The sequence below is a fragment of the Aphanomyces astaci genome, assembly GCF_000520075.1.
Source record: "Aphanomyces astaci strain APO3 unplaced genomic scaffold supercont1.1, whole genome shotgun sequence".
Taxonomy (NCBI): Eukaryota; Oomycota; class Saprolegniomycetes; order Saprolegniales; family Verrucalvaceae; genus Aphanomyces; species Aphanomyces astaci.
The window spans coordinates 1,287,157-1,305,562 of NW_009798264.1; the positions used below are offsets into that span (position 1 = coordinate 1,287,157).

Sequence of the window (18,406 nt, forward strand, 5' to 3'; positions counted from 1 at the left end):
GTGTGTACTTGCTTAACACATCGTGGACGGCCTTGTCCATGGTGACCTGCGTTCTTGGCGGCATTTCGTCGGTTCATAAATTGAAGAACCTTTAATATGTAATATTTTCCCCTCCATTTATTCATGCAGGTTAAATTTGTCGAGAGGTTGCCTTTTGTCCAATCAGAGTAGATTGGCGTTTTAATTGGATGAAATAAGTCGGCCCATCAATGGTCGTTCGGCCCATCAATGGTCGGACACGTTACTGTAGTAAGTGTTTTATGCAGGCAACTGTCAAATTGCATATGATGACATGTCGCATTTGTTCGCAACTAACTTACTACTCCGAGTACTCCGAGTATTAATAGTATCATAAAGTAAGTTACTACTATATTAGTACTCCGAGTAGTAAGTACTTCCTCTGTGCCAAATTACTGTTAACATTTGTCTCAACATCGACCCCAAAAATTGATATCACCGCCAAATTTGATGGGGTGAATCCAGTTAGAAAGAAAATGGAAAATTGGGGGTAGTGTCCTGTGAGCGCAAGGCGCGAAAACTCAGTCTTGGCGGTCAAAATGGCCAATGATTAAGGGGCAACGAAATATTTTTTTTTAATCTTAAAATAATGTCCATTTTCGACTTGCAATGGAAACAGCAGTGATCCGCACAGGCCGCGAGCTTAGCGAGACCGAGAAAATAGCGGTGGTGAGGTACCTCCAGGACAACTTGGTCAATGGCAAGTTGGCTCGTGGCGCCATCGGTTGTGCAGTTTCACATTTCAACGTGAACAGAGTTACAGTATCCAAAGTATGGAAAGCTTTCACGACCGCCGGCAATGTGAAGTCGCGAAAACCTGGACGCGTCGGGCGCAAAAGGCACTACACTCAAGAAGAGGTTATCGCAACTGTAGAGGAAGTAACGTTACCTCAGGCACAGCGTACCACGATTCGGGACATGTCAGAAGCAAGCGGGCTTTCAATGGGAACTTTGTCGCGAAGCTTGAAGTCTGGAACGCTCCAACGCAAGTCCTCACGCTTAAAGCCACTGTTGACAGATACCAACAAGCTGCAACCCCTTTGGTTCTGTAGCTCGCATGTCCAGCGCTCTGCCCCGTCCCTGCTCGGCCACAGGACAACCCGGCGATCTCGAGGACTTTGAGTTTACCCATATGTGGGACGTCGTGCACCTAGATGAAAAATGGTTCAACTCGGATAAGGACCGTCGCAAGGTTTACCTCACCAAACGCGAAACACCTCGGCGTCGCAGTTGCAAGTCCAAACTATTTCTCCCAAAAGTCATGTTCCTTGCCGCCGTTGCACGTCCTCGATGGGATATTGACCGCGACTCTGACTTCGACGGAAATATCGGGATGTGGCCCTTCGTCGAGCAACTACCCGCGGCGCCAAACTCACGCAACCGTCACGCTGGAACAATGGTTACTCAGTTGGTGGCTGTGACATCGGAGACGTACCAAGACTTCGTCATGAACAAGGTGATTCCTGCGATCAAGGCAAAATTTCCTAACTGTAAGGCCAATGAACGAATAAACGCGTCATCCTGCAGCACGATAACGCTACACCCCACCGTATTCTGAACGCATCGCTCCTTCGCCTTGCCTCAACCGACGGTTGGACGTAATTCAGGAGTAATATTTTAACCAATAAACTCCATGTATTTCTGCATTGCCCAATCAAAGTATAATGTACCAGTATTCTGGCACAAACGAAATTTTGAAACGTTAACAGTAATTTGGCACAGAGGAAGTATATATTTTTTGCAAGTATGTAACTGTAAATTACCAATTGTGGGGCTCAATTTACTGTTAAACATGATTGATGCCCAGTACCATTGTGATGAAAAATGCGCCTTTGTCCATAATTGCATCAGTTCTTCCGCGCACGCTGTCATTCCCTATAGGGTGATCTCTTTTTTTTGTAATTGCTGTGGGAAAAGTGTTTTGCAGTCGACTAAATTTGATACTGTTTTGAGAATCAATTTCAGGCACATGTTATCTAACTGTAAATCAAAGTATGCTCATTTGCTTACAAATTTGGTGTTTAGGGTATTTGGTACCCAATCCATTACTCGGAGTATTATAGCACGAGTTACAAATTCGCAAGGAGTTTTGGAAGCTGCATTCTCTCTTTTGCGGATAGACATGAAAGTGATTCGTACCAGTAGTATTTATTTGCAAAGGTATTCTTAAAATATTTTTGCGCCGTTTGATTGGTTCTTGAACACAGATCTTAGTCATGTGTCTTTGTAGGGTTGCGAGCTTCACATAGTAAATTGGAAAGTGATTAAATTGTAAACTACTACGTAGTACTTACTAACTACGAAAATGTATATTACATACTAAACTACATCAAGTTAAAGGTTTTCTCTACAGTACGGCTTCTTCAACGGTCTTGCCTGTTAATGGTGCGACAATCTTTGCCATCGTTTTCGTTATCGATGCGACAAGCTGTTATCCGCAACCTTGGTTCAATTCCCTCATTAAAACAGTTCCACTGTTGTTTTGAGTTGTTTTGACCTGAAATACTGTTTCAATGAGGTTTATATGGAACTTTGTATGATCAGACTACCTCACCTCTTACTAGGGGTTAAGTGCATCTCAGTGGTTAGCGATAGCTAACCACTAGTGATGCAGTTAGCCCCGGAGATTTAGCATCGTATGTACTCACCGGGGGTAGCACGGAGTCCCAAGTTACAGGGCCACTGGCGAAAAGGTTTATCCGGATGCAATAATTCCCTCATTGAACAGTATTTCGGGTCAAAACAACAGTGGATGTGTATTAATGAGGGAATTATTCGCACCTTGCCATCGTTACAGTTGTGTAAATTGAATTTTTACGTACGTTTTAGTACTATTTATACAACACCTTTTCATCAAGCGTCGGCCGTCGGTTAAGGGCCGGCACCTGTGCCATGGCGGGGCTTGGATGAAGTCACCCGCCACAACACTTACTGTAACGTTAAGCCTCTGAAATCGCAAATGTTGTACGTAGTACTAACGTTAACGTTTACGGTGTAGAATTTGGAAAAAGCTGACATAACGTTATCCTTTCTTGTCCAGCCAGTCCTTGGAGCGAAACCGTTCCTATGAAACGCCGCCATACCTGGTGTGGTTTCATGTACTGTATAGTATTAAAAGTGATCACGCCCTCACAGTACGACCATGTTTTCCAGCCCCAAAAGCAATGCCTACGTCGTGGTAAAAGTGTATGGTCGACTGTTTTGCTACTGGGTCCCACTCGGGTTTGCCTATGTAGCGTTTAGTCTGGGCTGCAATGTTGGGTACATGGCCCTACTCACAGAGTACACAACCAACGACTACTGGTGGCGCCAGTTCAATACCTCTGGCGGTCAAACGTTCGTCGCCGACATCTTCAACACCAAGATCAACTTGGGGCAATCTGGGCCGTTTGACCTCTATCAATCACCCATCCTCAAGAACTACGGGGATACCACGACATTCATTGACATGCCACCCACGGCAGCTCGACGTCACTTGATGAGTGCGGTCCCCTTGGAGAAGGCCGTGATGACCATTCGTCAGAACAGTCTGTACGAGAACGTGTACTCCATTGTCGCACATTGCTGGGTGGACTTCGATCGTCGGTTCGAAATGGCTCACACATCGGCTCGACAACGGCGCTGTGCCGCCCGCCAACTGACCAACGCTGGTGTATACATGGAAACAATGTTGCGCAACGTCGACTCGGATGACTTGACGCTGTCCGCGTACGGCATCCAGATCAACCAAACCATTCTGGCTCCGTTGATGGTTTTGCCTGGTGGCCCAGAGTGGGTGATCGCTCTACATCGCCAAACGTCAAACTGGTTGCCCGAGGCCGACGAAGTCGCACTTTGGAGACAACATGGGTTGCGCCATCTATCGTTGCAGTTTCAAAATCGATTCCATTATGGCCTGGACAGCAGCATCACGATTGTCAATGCCATGATGATGACCCAGACGATGAAGATTGCGTCGATGCCGTACATCGATCGAGGCACGGCGGCATGGTCAACGCGGACGATTTCGGCGGGGCTATGGAGCGATATGACCAAAGCCATTGGATTCGGGGCGAGCCTCGTTCGCAACTCCAACACGTCCGTTGAAGCGTTGGGCCGAGACTGGGATATCGCGTATATCGGTACAAGCTCCACCGTAGGGGCGACGTTGATGCGAAAATACTTGGGACCATTGGCAAATTGGGACACCATGTTTCTGATGCCGCCACGTTCGCTTGTCGCGCTTGTCGTGTCGTTTCAGTCTCGTTTTCATGCTGCTGCCTCGGACGCAACATTCACCGCTGCAATGGATTCGCTCCAGTCCGTCAACGTCGAGGTCGTGCCGCCACACTGGGGCTCAGATTCCATCGTGTATTACGGAGGGAATCCGATCTGTGCTCCCGTGGCACTGGCCAGGTCGTTTGTGCAAATGCCGTTCTCGTTCGACGACACTTGCCAAACCCAAGCGCCATTTCAAATGGCACTGGATGCTCCTGGAGTCGTCTTTGCCACGCTCTTGGCCAACGCCAGCACCCCAAACACCACCGTCGAAGCGTGCTCTTCCAGCACGGCGGCCTCAATGGCGTCGTGCATGAAAGTCGTTACCACAGCGGCAGCTTTGTTGTCTGGATTGGCGATGCCCTTTCAGGCCGATGATATTGGCTCAGTGGGACAAGAAGTTCAAAAACTTGACATCTTGTTCATCCAAATGGCCACGATCAACGCTACCAAGAACATTCTGCTGACCCAGCAGATCATTGGTGATGACCGAGCGTGGGATTTGTTTGGATGGGTTGCCTTGTACGACTGGGTCCACGGCACTCGGGAAGTGTTTACGTTCGAAGGCGACGCTGGATCCCTCACGCTGATGTCCACTCGCAGCGACAACATTCCAGTGGCCGCGAACGCGCTGGAGCTTCCCAAGACTGCGTGCCTGTATTTTTGGACGGCAGCGTTGTGGGTCAGCGTCTTGGCTGCATTAGTCTCGACTTTGTTGGTTGTATACGCCACGGCGAATAAATTTCAGATCGAAGGCCGCAACCTGTTCCACTTCAATCGCGTGTTTGGCAGCGTGTGGATCGGTCGTCCGTTGCTCTTTGTTCGGGGCGTCACGGCCATTATCATCTTGAGTACAGCTCCAGCCACCATAAGCACAACGCCCCACCACGTGACATCGTTTACGCCTTATCAACGCGAGTGGACATCGCAGCTGCTCCTGTACAGCGAATCCCTCTGGGTCGTCTACGTCCTGAACGATATATTGTTGCCGTTTACCATCCAGCTGCAGATTGCATCCAACATCGCACCAATCAGCAGCGTCCTCGCTTTCACCGCGGTGGTCAGTCTGGACGTCGCCTCTCCGTATCAAGTGCAAGCCAACGTTGCCCAAGACTGCACGTTCACATCTTTTCGTCGTGGCGTGGCTTGCACGGGTGGAGAAGTGCGACTTGGCAGTGGCGAGCGTGTGGCCCACCTCCTCGGGCTCCAGTTCGCGTCACTTGTTGTAGCACTAGTGGCCATGGTGACGTATGCGCGGAGGTACCCCAGTCGACACCCCCCTCTAACGGCAGCTCCAAACAATGTGCTCATCCCCGCTGCGGCCGAGGCGTTTTTCGTGCACTCGTCAGGGCCATCTGCATCGTCCAGAGATTTCGACGCAGTGACGTGCGTGATGTCGGGCATGTTGCCGTGGAAACAAACCCTGTTTGACTTTAAGATTTGGGCGACTGTGATGCGCCACAACAAAAGCAACACCCGACGCATGTCCTTCCGCGACGCCACGTTCCAACACGAAGTGTCAGGCCCGACGCCGCCGCCGATGTTTGGGCGAAAGCATGCATGGCTTGGCTTTGTCGGGTTGCTGTACATGGTCACGTCAATTTTAGGTTCGTATGCATTCTTCCAGCTGACGCAATCGGCCATGTCCAACGATTTCTGGTGGGCGTCGTTCGACACAAACACGCAAGTGCACTTGAGCAACTGGTTCAACCAGAATCTGCAACTCCACCAATTTGCCAGCAACGTCGATCTCACGGCCCTCGAGCAAGGCACTCTGGCGTTGACCACGAATGCGTCCGCCACGGCACTCCAAATAGCCCCACTGTACGCCATGTCCGTCCAAGACGAAGCCAACTCGCTCGGCAACGTTGTTCAAAGTTTACGCCAAATGGACAGCTGCGCCATTCCGTGGATTATGACAGCGTATTGCTACGTGGACTTTAGCAGACGATGGGATATGGCCAACACAGCCGCCAAGCAACGGCGATGTGCGACGGACCAGAGCAATGCTGCGGTGTACTTGGAATCAGTCCTTCGAAACACCGACTGGAGTCAGTTGTCGAGTTGTTGGGGGGAAGCGTTGGACATTGGGGTGTTCACGTATTTGCAAACCACGATGGACGGGTTGGCGTGGCTGTCGAGAACTAGCCATTCAATGGAAACGACGTCGGTTTTAGACGAAGTAGGGCATTGGTCGAACGCCAACCTGTCGAGCTACTCGACTCAGTGGCAAAACTACAAGAGCCTGGGGGTTGTGGAGACGTTTTCGATCCGAAATGCGTTTGGGTGGAAGTACCCCCTCACGCTCAAGTACTCGAATGGATCGCTTCAATTGTCGGTGCAAACCTCTCTCAAAATGCAACGCCCATTCGCCCATGACTTAATGGCCGTCCTGTCCAACGCTACGAGCCGCATCCATGGCAAGAGTCTCGTGCGAGACAGCCCTCTGTTTGCCTATTTGAATGTGACTGCCGAACAGTCGTTGGTCGACGGTGGCCTCCTCGTGCCGCCCCTGGGCAATGGCTTTTCTTTAATTCAACGTTATCTCGGGCCATTCGGATCTGTCACCATGAAACGCGTCGCATGTCCCTTGGCCTTGCGCGGATTGTACAAGAACATAACGTTGGCACTCATGGAGCTTTTCGCGTCTCGTCAGGATGCCCAGCACGCCATGTGGCCCATCTACACCTCGTACACCATCGCCCCTCGACCAAAGATGTGGAACTCGGTCGCCCTTGGTGGGGGCAACGTACTCTGTGAATTCAATCCAAGTGCTGCCACAAGCAAGATTCCTGGCCTCGCGTTCAGTTCTGGGGGCTCGTGCGGATTGAACTTGCAGGAATTTATCATCGGGGACACGAAAGCAATCATGACGGCCCTCGTCGCTGTCAAGAACGTCAGTGTATCCGCTGTGACACGTCTTGAATTCAGAAACCCCACCAGCACCCTCGCTGCCCTCGAAGCCTCTATAGCGTTCCTGCGTACCTACTTCGACCCGGCCTTGGCCACGACATTTTACACCCAAGCGCAGATTGTCAAAGCGGTTGTTCGAGATCAACTGCACGTTCAGATGATCCAATTCATTCGCCCGAACCTGACGTTTTCGCTCAGCCAAATGACCCTTTTCGTGGAGACCGAGGTCGATTTTGAAGTGTATGCGTGGCTGTATGCATTTGATTGGGTCCAGGGGGTGCGGGAGGTCGTGTCATTTCAAGGTGACAACGGCACGTTGACGGTGTTGTCCATGGCGACAAACCCGCTGGACGCCCCCGTGAACCCAATGGAAGTGCCATCCAACGTCGCGTACTACCTCCGGTACTTGGTTCAGTACATCACCCTTGTCATGTTGTGTGTGGCCAGCGTCGTGTGCGTCTACATCATCGCGTTGAAAGGGCAAGTTGAAGCGGCAAACATGGTCGTGTTCAGCCGCATTGCTGGCCTCGTGTGGATTGGCCGGTGGCTCATCTTCCTTCGTGCCCTTAGTGCAGTTTGCCTCTTGGCCACGTCCACGTTGGTGCTCAAGAGACCACTGGATGGGCTTGTGTCGTACTTTGAATCGGTACAACGGCCTTGGTACATGGTCATTCTGGCCGCGGGTGAGCTCAATTGGATGGTGTACATCGTCAATGATGTGTTTTCAGTCGCGACCAAGGCGTTTACGGCCAAATATGCGAATACGAGCTACTTTGTCACGTGGATTGCGTCGGCCGTGTGGGTGTTTGCAGCGCCCCCCAGTCAATCGGTAACCCTGGACCGGAATTGCACCGTGGTAACCGTGGACTTTGAGGTCGTGTGCCACAGTGGCGTCGTAGAAATTGGAAGCTTGCATCACCTTTGCAGCCTGATTGCGTTGGTGTTTGGGTGTTGCGGCTTGTGCTATGCGGCGGAACGGTTTCGGCATTGGAAACATGGGACGAAACCTCAGCAGCCGCATGCTTCTTTGCTCCTCTATGCAGCCGCCAAGCACCAGTTCTCGTCCACCAACTGGGATCACATGGGCACTCGGTACTTGGACAAGGCCTCTGCCGTCCTCACGGGGATATTGACCATGGAAATGTACGGGGCACTGTACGTGTTTGACACCAAGTCGTGGCGGGTGTATGTGATATGGATTCAAGACATGAATGGACAAAGTTCACAAGCCCCCATGCACCTTCAACATGCACTTCCGTTGGTGGAGTGAGGGGGTGATACGGGTACATTTCACCTCACTAAAAAAACAACAACTATGTCGTACTTCAGAAGTACTATTAATAGTATAGTATAGTTAGTCAATTAGTTTCTCTATTTCCTGTTTAATATCATTTGTTTACTTTCATCAATTCAGTTATTTCCCATATCCCATATCCTGGGTGAAATTCACCACGTAGAACTATTACTGTAGGCTGACGAACAACAACCTGCAATTGCTTGACAAGGTCTATGCTTCTTATGACTGATGATAGATCCTGTACGATACGATTCTTTACAGCAACATGAGAAGTGAGAGCAATGTGACCTTTGAAAATTGTCAATTATAGAACGCTACCTTCAATTATTTCACCAATGACAACGTGGTTGAAGTTGCAATATCCCTCAACTTCCATGAGCGTCCATTCCATACCAGTAGCGCTTGAGCTTATCACCTACAAAAGCTTCGTCGACAAGTTCCCGACTTTATCATCCGTCAACTGGACACGGACGGAATGCGTCATTACTCGATGAATTAGATTAAAATTAATTTATGGTTCAGCTGCTGTAAGTCTCTTCTTCGGCGCGCGAGGCAGCCGACAGCCCAATGCCCGCTCAATCTTGGCAATGATCTGCCCGTTCGAGATGGCGCGGCCAGACTCATATTCACCAATCACCTGGGGCTTTTCGTTGATCGCCGTGGCCAATGCTTTCTGTGTCAAGCCCTTGTCCATGCGCGCCTTCTGCAGGGCTTGCGACAGGCTGTGGTCAACAGTCTGATGCTTGAAGTTTTCCGAATCTTCGTCCAACTTGCGCATGTTGCCGGTGGCAGTGTGGGCAGATTTGTTGGCGACGCCGCCATGCTTGAGTTCTGTGACAACGTTGCCCGACCGACGGGCGCGGTTGAGAGCGGAATCTTTCGATTCGTTACCGATGCGGCCACCGCTACGGCCCTTGTCCCAGCCAGAAACGCTCTAGTCTTGTCCTTGCGAGTACAGCTCATGTGTTGTGTACTTCGAAGATTTGAATATGAAACCACAGCGGTCGACGGGCTCGCCGACGGCGGAATTTTCGATTGGAACGACGAGATTGTGCCACGAAGTCCAATATATCCGTGTGCGCCAATCAGATCAATGAATCGATATTCCTGATAATTCATTGGCTATTGACTTGTATTTTCGATTTTCGACCATCATTTTCATGTTCTCTTTGTGATACGAATCCGGATACAAAATGTATTTTCGAGAAAACCGGATTTATCCGGAGAATAAAGGTGGGGCATAAACCAATTTGACGTGTGGAAGGCAATAGTAGAAGGATGAGCTTCTCGCAAGGACAAGACTGGAGTGTTACTGGCTGGGACAAGGGCCGTAGCGGTGGCCGCATCGGTAACGAATCGAAAGATGCCGCCCTCAACCGCGCCCGTCGGTCGGGCAACGTTGTCACAGAACTCAAGCATGGCGGCGTCGCCAACAAATCTGCCCACACTGCCACCGGCAACATGCGCAAGTTGGACGAAGATTCGGAAAACTTCAAGCATCAGACTGTTGACCGCAGCCTGTCGCAAGCCCTGCAGAAGGCGCGCATGGACAAGGGCTTGACACAGAAAGCATTGGCCACGGCGATCAACGAGAAGCCGCAAGTGATTGGTGAATATGAGTCTGGCCGCGCCATCCCGAACGGGCAGATCATTGTCAAGATTGAGCGGGCGTTGGGCTGTCGGCTGCCTCGTGCGCCGAAGAAGCGCCCGACCACGTCAGAATGAATAGAATAATATAATCGACATACTAGTAGAACATACTTGGAGGTGAATTTGCATTGGTGTTGGATCAAAATGGACGTTTAACTCTTGTGAAACTGCTTTACAGTTTCGTCGCTGTGGCAGTGGCAGGACTACACGATCATGCACGTTGGAAGAGTTATCGTTGGGGCATTCCTATGGATATCATCTACAGTCCTCGCCGAGTGTCCTAGCTGTGCCTACCAGTCCGTGTCGTGTGGCAACTCCGCGTCCATCGTCCCAGTGTGCGACGCTCAAGGGTTGATTCAGTCCGACGATCTTTTCTGCGACGATTTGGATTGCTCCTGTGCTGACGGGTTTGTGTGTGCGTCGTTGCGACTTGGTTGTCCAGGCGTGGTTCAAGGTGGCGGTCGAGCGCGATGTCTGTCTCTAGCGGGGATGCAAACTCGCTACGATGCCTATCGCGACGCCGTGTTGCCACCTGGGCCTGCCACGTACCCCCACTTGAACCTGTCGTGGGTTCGTTTCCATAACCAAGACGACTGCACCTCGTCCGACGACTGCTTGGCCATGCAACAATTCCACGCGTGCGGGGCAGTGCTTTGTGGCAGCGCAGTGGTCATGTGGAAGGACATGAATGAATGGGACGAACATGCGTATCGGGTTGTGGTCGAAGGCACGCTCACGGATCGGTCAGCAGGGGTGTTCGACATGGTTGCTCGGTGGGATCCAGCGCTTCGCCAGTTGAGCTGCGACAGCGTCACCACGACCCCCCTCGCCAAGCGGTACTCCTTCTTTCAGGCTAAAAAACAGATGCATTGATTGTGATTTCGATCCCTAGCTATACCAGGCAAACGCGCACCAACCCTGACGACTGTGTTGGTCAGTACGTCGACTTTTCTCCTCCCGTGACGTTTGCCGAAGCGGCGCTGGACTCTGCGCGCCGTACGACCTGGATCACTTGGATTGCGATAGTCAGCGCCATGGCCACTGCGATCGCAGCGATTACCGCCGTCATTTACATGACGAGATCTCGACAGAGTTGTACGACGCACAAGACCCCCAATCAGCCCATATCGGCCATCGTCACGGCAAAACCATCCGCATTGTGTTAATAAGTTTGAGCTTTTACAAGTGGGGAACGTATGATGGCAGGTTCGTCGTCTCGCCGCCAAGTTGTTAGTCGCTTGTGCACGACGTTTAACAGCACCTACCGGTAGTAATACAAGAGTTAGTACATACGGCCGAGTCGTTATAGAGTACTACCTCGACACGCGGGCATTGCAAATCCGCTGGGGTCAGCTGGGCGACGATGCTCTTGAGCACGATCGGCGTCAGGGTCGAATGGTCTTCAATGAGGATACGAAACAGTGATAACACGCGCATCGCTGACCGGGTCATGTCTCCTGGCGTGTCTTCCGCTGCCTTGAGCATCGCCCCAAACAAACTGACCAACTACAAGTCATGCGATAAGGCAATGTGAACAAAGCAACACATACATACATATACGTATACCTTGCACATTTCGTAGAGTCGCCACTTTTGGTGCCGCAGGTGGCTCAAATGCACTTCCTTGTCGATGCGGAACGACGGCATGTTGGTGTCGTTGAGGCACACGACAGACAATTTCTTGACGTGCATGTCTTCTTGCTCGGCCCAGTGCATTGCTATGATGATGACGACGATGGCAATGTTTGGTTCAATATTGGTTGAGTACTGATACAGTACTGTACCTAATGTGGCGACCAACGTTTCGGTGAGTTGCTTTTGGTGCAAATTGAACGCCGTCGAAATGTCCTGCAGGCGGCTCTTCTTCAGCCCCATGCGTATTTTCAGCCTGTCCGTGCGTTGGGCAAACAAACACTACAGTAGACCTCGTACCGTTTGTTCATGTTGAGCAACATCGCGTCTTCCACCGACGTCACTTTGTCGTTGAATCGACCTCTGTATAGCATGCAGTGAGAAAGGTTGGGGTTAATTATTGAACTGCGAACACACCTGGCCGTTCGATCTAGCTCGAGGTCACTCATGTTGTGTTCCGTTTTACAAAGGCGTTGGCCATCGTCGTTTATCGTGTAGCAGATGCCTCTGGGGGTAGATATTGTGGTCGCTGGAGGCGTCGATGGTGTTGCGCGGCTGGTGGCGGGGCAAGGGGGGGGCGTTGCTTGAGGCGACGGCGGCCGGGAAGGCTGAGCTGGGCGAGATGTGTGCGGTCGGTGAACGGGTGCAGACGGCAGCCTCGATACAACAGGCTTGGGCACTTCCACGGCATCGCTGTCGTCGAAGAATTGGAGGGCTGGCACCGCCGTGACAAAGTTCTTGCTAACGATGTCAAACACGTTGTCAGACATGGCCGACATTTTGCTGTGGCGCATGACAAGTCTGGACGTGACGTTATCTTTCAGCGCTTGGTCGCGGCGCTGCTTTCGCTGGAGCCACAAGTGCGCAACTACAATCACAAAAGTTGACCATAGTATGTTTCGACCATGAACGAGATTTTCAACCTGCGCGGAACGCAGTGAGCACTTTCTCGCTCATGTCGAGTGGATTGCCGTGCTTTTGGCGGTGCATCATGGCTGCGGTTTGAATGTCGCGGTAGCTTTTGCCGTCCTTCTTGGCTAGTTTATCGGATTGTTGGGTCCCTGTGCGCTTGATCTTGAGTCCGCTGCGTCGCTTATGCGCTCGAAACTTGGTGATGTTGGTCAATTTTACAGCCAACTACAATAGAACGCATGAGCCTCATAAGCCCACAATGGAAAGAAGGACACCCCAAAGACGGCGTGCGATGTGTTGCGGGGATGGGGCGATCGAATCGGGGGGTATTCGGGGGCAGCATCGTACACGTCTTTGGCCTTCTTGTCCAAGTAGCAACCCAAGGCGGCAATCGCAGCATTGTCGTTGCACTGCGTTTCATCCGATTTGTCGGTCGAGGCGTCGTGCGTGGCCTTCTTAGCGTTCATTCTACACGTAGTGTAAGTGGCGGTGAAAAGGCGAGTGGTGGTGAGTCATACCTCGCTCGAAGCAATCGGTTGTTTGACTGGCGAACGTGGTCTTGGATCACGTCAAAGCCATTCTTTGAGTGGCTATTTCGACCCCCTTGTTTTGCAGAGCTGGCATGCATTGTGCCATGCCGTGGTCAGCGAGCAAGAAAACACAACGCAGTCAGCGTTTTGTAACTGTGAGGTTGGTCCTGGCATCTAACGTTATTTATAATTACAAGAGTCCTTGTGCGACCTCAGGGTTACCAGTAAATGAATCGACGAGAATGGGGTGGAGGTTCGGGCGTGGTTGCGGAGCACGGGGGGCTTAGGTGGAATCGGACAGGAGACGGAGCCATCTGACAGATATGATATATTCTGGACTTGTATGGTGGGCCTTTGAAACGTGTGAGGATAGTATTTGAATTATCCGGATATCTTTCGGATTGACATTTGTGCAACGATGGAAAAGCGGCGACATGGAGACGCCAATGAAGACTCTGACAGTGACATCACAGTGATGAGCAGCCCCATGTCACCAAACGAATGGGAATCTCCTTGCTTGATGGAACCAAGATTGTCCACACATCCACAGAAAGTACACCCGATCGGCGAGAAGCACGACGACGACAGTGACGACGAAGCAACCCTCATTCTTAGTCAAACTTCCCCAACACCATCTTGGTGTGAAGAGTCACCTGAGCGAAAAGGTGCATGCAACAATGTCATAAAGGGATGTGATTACTTCATAACAACATGTTCAAGCGATAGGTCAAGGGGAAGCTTGGACGACGGATGTCCATGCCGGGATTAATCACACGCTCGACTATAGTTCTCCACACGAGAGCGTCTTGACAACCGATGGCGACCAACGATCTCATGATCGTTTGAGTTTAAAGGTTACCCGTACTCCGCGCGGAACTCCCGCACATACAGAAGGCGGTGGCAATGTCATTTACTTGGTCAAGGACAATGGTCGCCCCGCTGACAAGTCTTTTACATCGAGGTGGACCTCGTCAAAACGATTGAGAATCTTCCATCCTCCGAGTCCTGAGGACAACATCAATGTCCCCCTCGAACTGTCGCCAGCGTCGCAGTTGTGCGTGTTGTCGCAAATCGGGAACCTCGGCGCGTCCTCCACTCCATGGAAACAGGTGTCCCGTCCATTGCCTGAAAAAGTGCCGACGGAGCATGTGCAGCCCAAGGAGCCAAGGCGGTCCCAGAACGCGTACGGCAAAAAAGTCACTGCGCAGGCGGCAGATTGGGATACATGCAGTGGTAACGATTTCGAGCAGTCGATTGGGATCAGTCATTCGTACCGACATTCTTCTTCGTAGAGAACGCTTTCGACGGCGACACGAGTGATGGTGACATGTGGGCCTTTGAAGACCTGTCAGACAGTGATTTTGACTAAGAGTTAGAACCACAACGTTTTCGCTATCTCGTTGGTGTTTCACTGGGCATTCCAACAAGACTCTTGAAGTGATACGTATTAGACACACACACTGCACACTGACATAACAAGCCACGTGTATACAGTAGTCCCTCGCTTTGGGGGCTTTAGCGGCGTAGTGAAGCCCGCACTAAAGTTCCACTCGATGGGAAGAGTCGCTTTGTAACCGATATCGGTTTCACTACTTGTTCGAAGTTCCACCAACTCTTGCCGACAGTGGCACAACCCAAGATGACCAAGACAGAGCGCATCTCGTTTTCCACGACCTCGCATCAGCAGGAGGTGTCGGTGTATGGGACTGCCAGTCCTGTGGATAACGAAGACCTGCCAAGGGTGGTGCTTCGCTCCCGCAACATCTTGTCCAAACTTGCAGTGGTCGGTGGCTCCCTCTTGATCATGGGCTGCTTGGCGGTGGTGGGGCACTCGCTTCCACGCTCCAGCACCCCCTCTGTCAAGGCGGCGTCCGTCAAGCCCCCTGCGTCAAAAGGAGACCCGTTTGCCGCGTTCCGCAAAGACAGCCGGGCGTTCTTAGACGAGTCGGTGGACCCGTGCCACAACTTTTACCAGTACGCGTGCGGAGGGTGGCTTGAGACGGCGACCATCCCGGACGACGCGACAAGCGTCGACACGTCGTTCTCGGTCGTGGCTGCCGCGAATACCAAGATCATCGATGACATCATGACCCGCCGCCCGCCATTGATTGATCCGCTTTACCAATCGTGTTTGGGGGGGAAAGACGTTGACCCGCGCGCGATTGAAGCTATCTCGCTCAAGCTCGAGCACTTGGCGAGTTTAACGAGCGTGGCGGACGTGGTTGCGTACGCCGGTCATCTCTATGCGGTCACGGGCGCGGTGTCGCTGTTCAGCTTGGACGTGGGCGCAGACGCTAAGAACGCGTCCAGTAACGTGTTGACCGTCGGCCAAGGGGGCCTCACGTTCCCCGCCAAGGAGTACTACACGGACTCGCACAAAAGATCGAAGTACTTTTCGCTCTTTGTCACGTACGCGCAAGCGTTGGGCCACGTCAAAGCGTTTCCGAATCGCAACGTGTCGCAGTTTGCCCACCGCATTTTGAACTTGGAGGCGTCCTTTGCCAATGTGTCCGAGTCGAGCGCGGCGCTGCGGGATCCATGGGCGCTTTACAACCCCGTGGCTGTGGCGGACCTCCCTTCCAAATTCCCGTACGTGACCAAGTACCTTCAAGGCGCGGGGATTTATCAGCGACTGGTCGACACCAACGCCACGGTCGTGGTTGAGGTGCCGTCGTTCCTCACAAGTCAAGCGGCCCTTCTCGAGTCGCTCACAGATCTCCAAATCTTGAAAAGTTACGTGGGATTTCATCTCCTGGATGCGCAAAGCCAGATCTTGGGCGAATCGTTCCGCCAAGCGAGCCACAACTTCCACGGCACGCTTCGGGGCCTCGTGCGGAAACAAGTGCGAAAGGACTTTTGCTTTACCCTCACGCAGTCACTGTTGGGGGATGTTGTTGGTCAGTACTACATGGACCAGGTGTGGGATACCCAGACGAAGGAAGCGGCGAAGCGGCTGGTGCAAGAGATTGAATCGTCGATGGACGATATTTTGCAGCGCGAAGCGTGGCTCGACGAGGCTACCCGTGCCCAAGCGATGACCAAACTGCACCAAGTGTTCAATTTGGTAGGGGGTCCCGACGACGGCGCCGTGCCTTCGCTGCCGTTTAACATTTCCGCGACGGACTTCTGGTCGAATGTCATGCATTTCAAGGGGGTGGCCTTCCAAGCAACGTTGGATGGCATTGGCGCACCAGTGGACCGGAATGGATGGGGTATGACGGCGTCGACCGTCAACGCGTACTACGAACCCAGTGAGAACAAAATGGTGTTCCCGGCCGCCATCATGCAACAGCCATTCTACAGCGCCCGCAAACTCCCCGACGTGGCCAACTACGCTCGAATCGGCATGGTCATGGGCCATGAGCTCACGCACGGATTCGATGACGAGGGCCGCAACTTTGACAGCCAAGGCAACATGCACGTGTGGTGGAGCGCGAACGTCAGCCACACGTACGACGTCAAGGCCAAGTGCCTCGCGGACCAATACTCCACCTTTGACGTGCTCACGCTGGATCAGACCAAACTCATTGGCTATGTGGACGGGCAGTTGACATTGGGTGAGAACATTGCCGACAACGGGGGCCTCAAACTGGCGTATTTGGCCTACTTGAACTCGAAGCATGGTGCTAAGGAGGTCGAAACGCCCGCGGAGAAGCAAGCCGACGCCCAGGCATACTTTGTGGCGTTTGCCCAGGGGTGGTGTGGCAAGCACACGGACTCGTACGCGGAGCTGTTGCTCGCGTCCGACCCGCACTCCCCCAACAAGTGGCGGGTGAATGGTCCCATTATGAACTCGCAGACGTTTGCAGATGCATTCCAATGCCCAGTGGGTGCACCCATGAACCCAGCCAAGAAGTGTATCGTGTGGTAGCTAAATCCTTGGTTCTGGTAAGGCCACGTAATATACATATGACGTGCACATATTTTTCAATGAACCCTCAGGAAGGTTTTGTAACCGTTTCGTCGAATCCAGCCAATGGCCTTTGAGCTAGCCACATGTCATTATCCGGTTGTACCAGAGGCCGCTGTCATAAAAAATGTTGTGTCGGGTGGTCTGGCACCAACTTCCGAAACAAACAGGTCGGTGCGCTGCTGCTAGCGTCGTTGCGCTCCCTCGCCTTGCTAAATTGCCTCTCGTTAATCCCACCGCCTTCTCCCAACAGCTTCGCACCATGAAAGTGTACACGAAAACCGGTGACAAGGGCACATCCCAACTCTTCTCGGGGGAGCGCCGCTCGAAAGACGACTCTGTGTTCATGGCACTCGGCGACACGGACGAACTGAATGCCCAGATCGGCGTTGCATTGACGCATTTCCAGACGCTTGGCGTGGAGACGACGTTGCGTCCGGGACTGGAGTTCCAAGCACACCTCGAAGAGATTCAGTCGCGGCTGTTTGATGTTGGAGCTAGCGTTGCGACACCGTTGAGTTCGGCCGGTCAAAGCAAGATCCGCCGCGCGGAATTCGAACCGTCGAACGTAACTGTGCTCGAGACATGGATCGATGAAATGGACGAGCATTTAGAACCGTTGCGCAACTTCATCTTACCCAGCGGCGGTGGCATGACTTCGTGTCATTTGCACGTAGCGCGCGCCGTGTGCCGCCGCGCCGAGCGCCGTGTGGTGTCCATTGGGGACGAAGACGTCGACCCCGTCGTCATTCAGTACCTGAATCGATTGAGCGACTTTTTGTTTGTCGCCGCCCGGTTCGTCGCGTTTTTGGAAGGCAAGACCGAGACCATTTGGAAAAAACAAGACAAACAAGCGTAAAATAACGTTAATCCTATTTCTGCTACTACTGTACCTAATCTCATCGCTGGCAAAGTAATGTGGGCACACAGATATTAATACCCCAGCTTGATGTTATCGTCCTTTATTTAGGCATGAGGCGACCACCTCAGTAGTCATGATGGACCCATGATTACCTACGGAGGTTGATGGCGATGTATTACAGTCGTCGACGCCCCTACGACTCATTGTCCAACAGCGAGTTGACAGGGGCTTATGATTTGGAGATGGTTTTGATATCCTTGAAGATTTTCACAATCCGTAGCAAAATCACTTTTGTCAAGGTTGTCACAGTAACCTTACCTTCAACATTACTACCGGTATTAGGTATGTACATACAGTATTGCTCAGTAACAGTACTACAACTTGACGCTGTAAATTCGATTCACTGTACATTGACGCTGCAGCTA

General features: G+C 52.0%; 9 protein-coding genes across 11 annotated transcripts; 6 read left to right on the top strand and 3 right to left on the bottom strand.

Moving 5' to 3' along the window:
* Positions 1–627: 627 nt before the first annotated feature.
* H257_00427 (hypothetical protein) lies at positions 628–1,620 on the top strand (the record flags this gene model as incomplete). Its single annotated transcript, XM_009823121.1, has 3 exons — positions 628–742; positions 1,071–1,474; positions 1,546–1,620. The coding sequence occupies 3 exons, from the start codon at positions 628–630 to the stop codon at positions 1,618–1,620; spliced, it is 594 nt and encodes a 197-aa protein (XP_009821423.1).
* Positions 1,621–4,690: 3,070 nt separating this feature from the next.
* Positions 4,691–8,531, bottom strand: H257_00428 (hypothetical protein). Its single transcript, XM_009823122.1, has one exon. The coding sequence runs from the start codon at positions 6,106–6,108 to the stop codon at positions 5,362–5,364; it is 747 nt and encodes a 248-aa protein (XP_009821424.1). The 5' UTR covers positions 6,109–8,531; the 3' UTR covers positions 4,691–5,361.
* A 465-nt stretch (positions 8,532–8,996) lies between these two features.
* Positions 8,997–9,647, bottom strand: H257_00429 (hypothetical protein; the record flags this gene model as incomplete). The annotated part of the gene is made up of 2 exons (XM_009823123.1): positions 8,997–9,419; positions 9,636–9,647. The coding sequence occupies 2 exons, from the start codon at positions 9,645–9,647 to the stop codon at positions 8,997–8,999; spliced, it is 435 nt and encodes a 144-aa protein (XP_009821425.1).
* H257_00430 (hypothetical protein) lies at positions 9,594–10,281 on the top strand. The gene has a single exon (XM_009823124.1). It carries the CDS (start codon positions 9,764–9,766, stop codon positions 10,208–10,210), a length of 447 nt encoding a protein of 148 aa, XP_009821426.1. The 5' UTR covers positions 9,594–9,763; the 3' UTR covers positions 10,211–10,281.
* A 36-nt stretch (positions 10,282–10,317) lies between these two features.
* On the top strand, positions 10,318–11,433 carry H257_00431 (hypothetical protein). Its single transcript, XM_009823125.1, has 2 exons — positions 10,318–10,971; positions 11,028–11,433. Exons 1-2 carry the CDS (start codon positions 10,349–10,351, stop codon positions 11,299–11,301), a joined length of 897 nt encoding a protein of 298 aa, XP_009821427.1. The 5' UTR covers positions 10,318–10,348; the 3' UTR covers positions 11,302–11,433.
* On the bottom strand, positions 10,318–13,354 carry H257_00432 (hypothetical protein). Its single transcript, XM_009823126.1, has 9 exons — positions 13,198–13,354; positions 12,955–13,147; positions 12,691–12,904; positions 12,185–12,635; positions 12,068–12,130; positions 11,920–12,023; positions 11,702–11,853; positions 11,453–11,641; positions 10,318–11,396 (listed from the first exon to the last, which is right to left on the bottom strand). The coding sequence occupies exons 1-9, from the start codon at positions 13,305–13,307 to the stop codon at positions 11,298–11,300; spliced, it is 1,575 nt and encodes a 524-aa protein (XP_009821428.1). The 5' UTR covers positions 13,308–13,354; the 3' UTR covers positions 10,318–11,297.
* A 222-nt stretch (positions 13,355–13,576) lies between these two features.
* Positions 13,577–14,803, top strand: H257_00433 (hypothetical protein). Of its 3 annotated transcripts, none has more exons than XM_009823127.1 (3): positions 13,577–13,874; positions 13,930–14,442; positions 14,502–14,803. In XM_009823127.1, the coding sequence occupies exons 1-3, from the start codon at positions 13,628–13,630 to the stop codon at positions 14,576–14,578; spliced, it is 837 nt and encodes a 278-aa protein (XP_009821429.1). In that variant the 5' UTR covers positions 13,577–13,627; the 3' UTR covers positions 14,579–14,803. The 3 variants fall into 3 exon arrangements, with proteins under 3 accessions (XP_009821429.1, XP_009821430.1, XP_009821431.1); XM_009823128.1 differs by having other exon boundaries at positions 13,936–14,442; XM_009823129.1 differs by having other exon boundaries at positions 13,936–14,803.
* An 8-nt stretch (positions 14,804–14,811) lies between these two features.
* H257_00434 (hypothetical protein) lies at positions 14,812–17,132 on the top strand. Its single transcript, XM_009823130.1, has one exon. It carries the CDS (start codon positions 14,849–14,851, stop codon positions 17,078–17,080), a length of 2,232 nt encoding a protein of 743 aa, XP_009821432.1. The 5' UTR covers positions 14,812–14,848; the 3' UTR covers positions 17,081–17,132.
* Positions 17,133–17,230: 98 nt separating this feature from the next.
* On the top strand, positions 17,231–18,016 carry H257_00435 (ATP:cob(I)alamin adenosyltransferase). The gene has a single exon (XM_009823131.1). It carries the CDS (start codon positions 17,247–17,249, stop codon positions 17,976–17,978), a length of 732 nt encoding a protein of 243 aa, XP_009821433.1. The 5' UTR covers positions 17,231–17,246; the 3' UTR covers positions 17,979–18,016.
* Positions 18,017–18,406: the final 390 nt, after the last annotated feature.

What these genes read in the sequence shown, in the direction of transcription:
- H257_00428 (XM_009823122.1), bottom strand. Translation starts at nt 6,108, where the DNA reads ATGGCGTACAGTGGGGCTATTTGGAGTGCCGTGGCGGACGCATTCGTG.
- H257_00430 (XM_009823124.1), top strand. Translation starts at nt 9,764, where the DNA reads ATGAGCTTCTCGCAAGGACAAGACTGGAGTGTTACTGGCTGGGACAAG.
- H257_00431 (XM_009823125.1), top strand. Translation starts at nt 10,349, where the DNA reads ATGCACGTTGGAAGAGTTATCGTTGGGGCATTCCTATGGATATCATCT. An exon ending in ACGACCCCCCTCGCCAAGCG is followed by an intron (nt 10,972 to 11,027) that starts GTACTCCTTCTT and finishes TTCGATCCCTAG; the next exon opens with CTATACCAGGCAAACGCGCA.
- H257_00432 (XM_009823126.1), bottom strand. Translation starts at nt 13,307, where the DNA reads ATGCATGCCAGCTCTGCAAAACAAGGGGGTCGAAATAGCCACTCAAAG. An exon ending in AACCGATTGCTTCGAGCGAG is followed by an intron (nt 13,148 to 13,197) that starts GTATGACTCACC and finishes CACTACGTGTAG; the next exon opens with AATGAACGCTAAGAAGGCCA. An exon ending in GCTCACTGCGTTCCGCGCAG is followed by an intron (nt 12,636 to 12,690) that starts GTTGAAAATCTC and finishes TTGTGATTGTAG; the next exon opens with TTGCGCACTTGTGGCTCCAG.
- H257_00433 (XM_009823127.1), top strand. Translation starts at nt 13,628, where the DNA reads ATGGAAAAGCGGCGACATGGAGACGCCAATGAAGACTCTGACAGTGAC. An exon ending in AGAGTCACCTGAGCGAAAAG is followed by an intron (nt 13,875 to 13,929) that starts GTGCATGCAACA and finishes AACATGTTCAAG; the next exon opens with CGATAGGTCAAGGGGAAGCT. An exon ending in AGATTGGGATACATGCAGTG is followed by an intron (nt 14,443 to 14,501) that starts GTAACGATTTCG and finishes TCTTCTTCGTAG; the next exon opens with AGAACGCTTTCGACGGCGAC.
- H257_00434 (XM_009823130.1), top strand. Translation starts at nt 14,849, where the DNA reads ATGACCAAGACAGAGCGCATCTCGTTTTCCACGACCTCGCATCAGCAG.
- H257_00435 (XM_009823131.1), top strand. Translation starts at nt 17,247, where the DNA reads ATGTTGTGTCGGGTGGTCTGGCACCAACTTCCGAAACAAACAGGTCGG.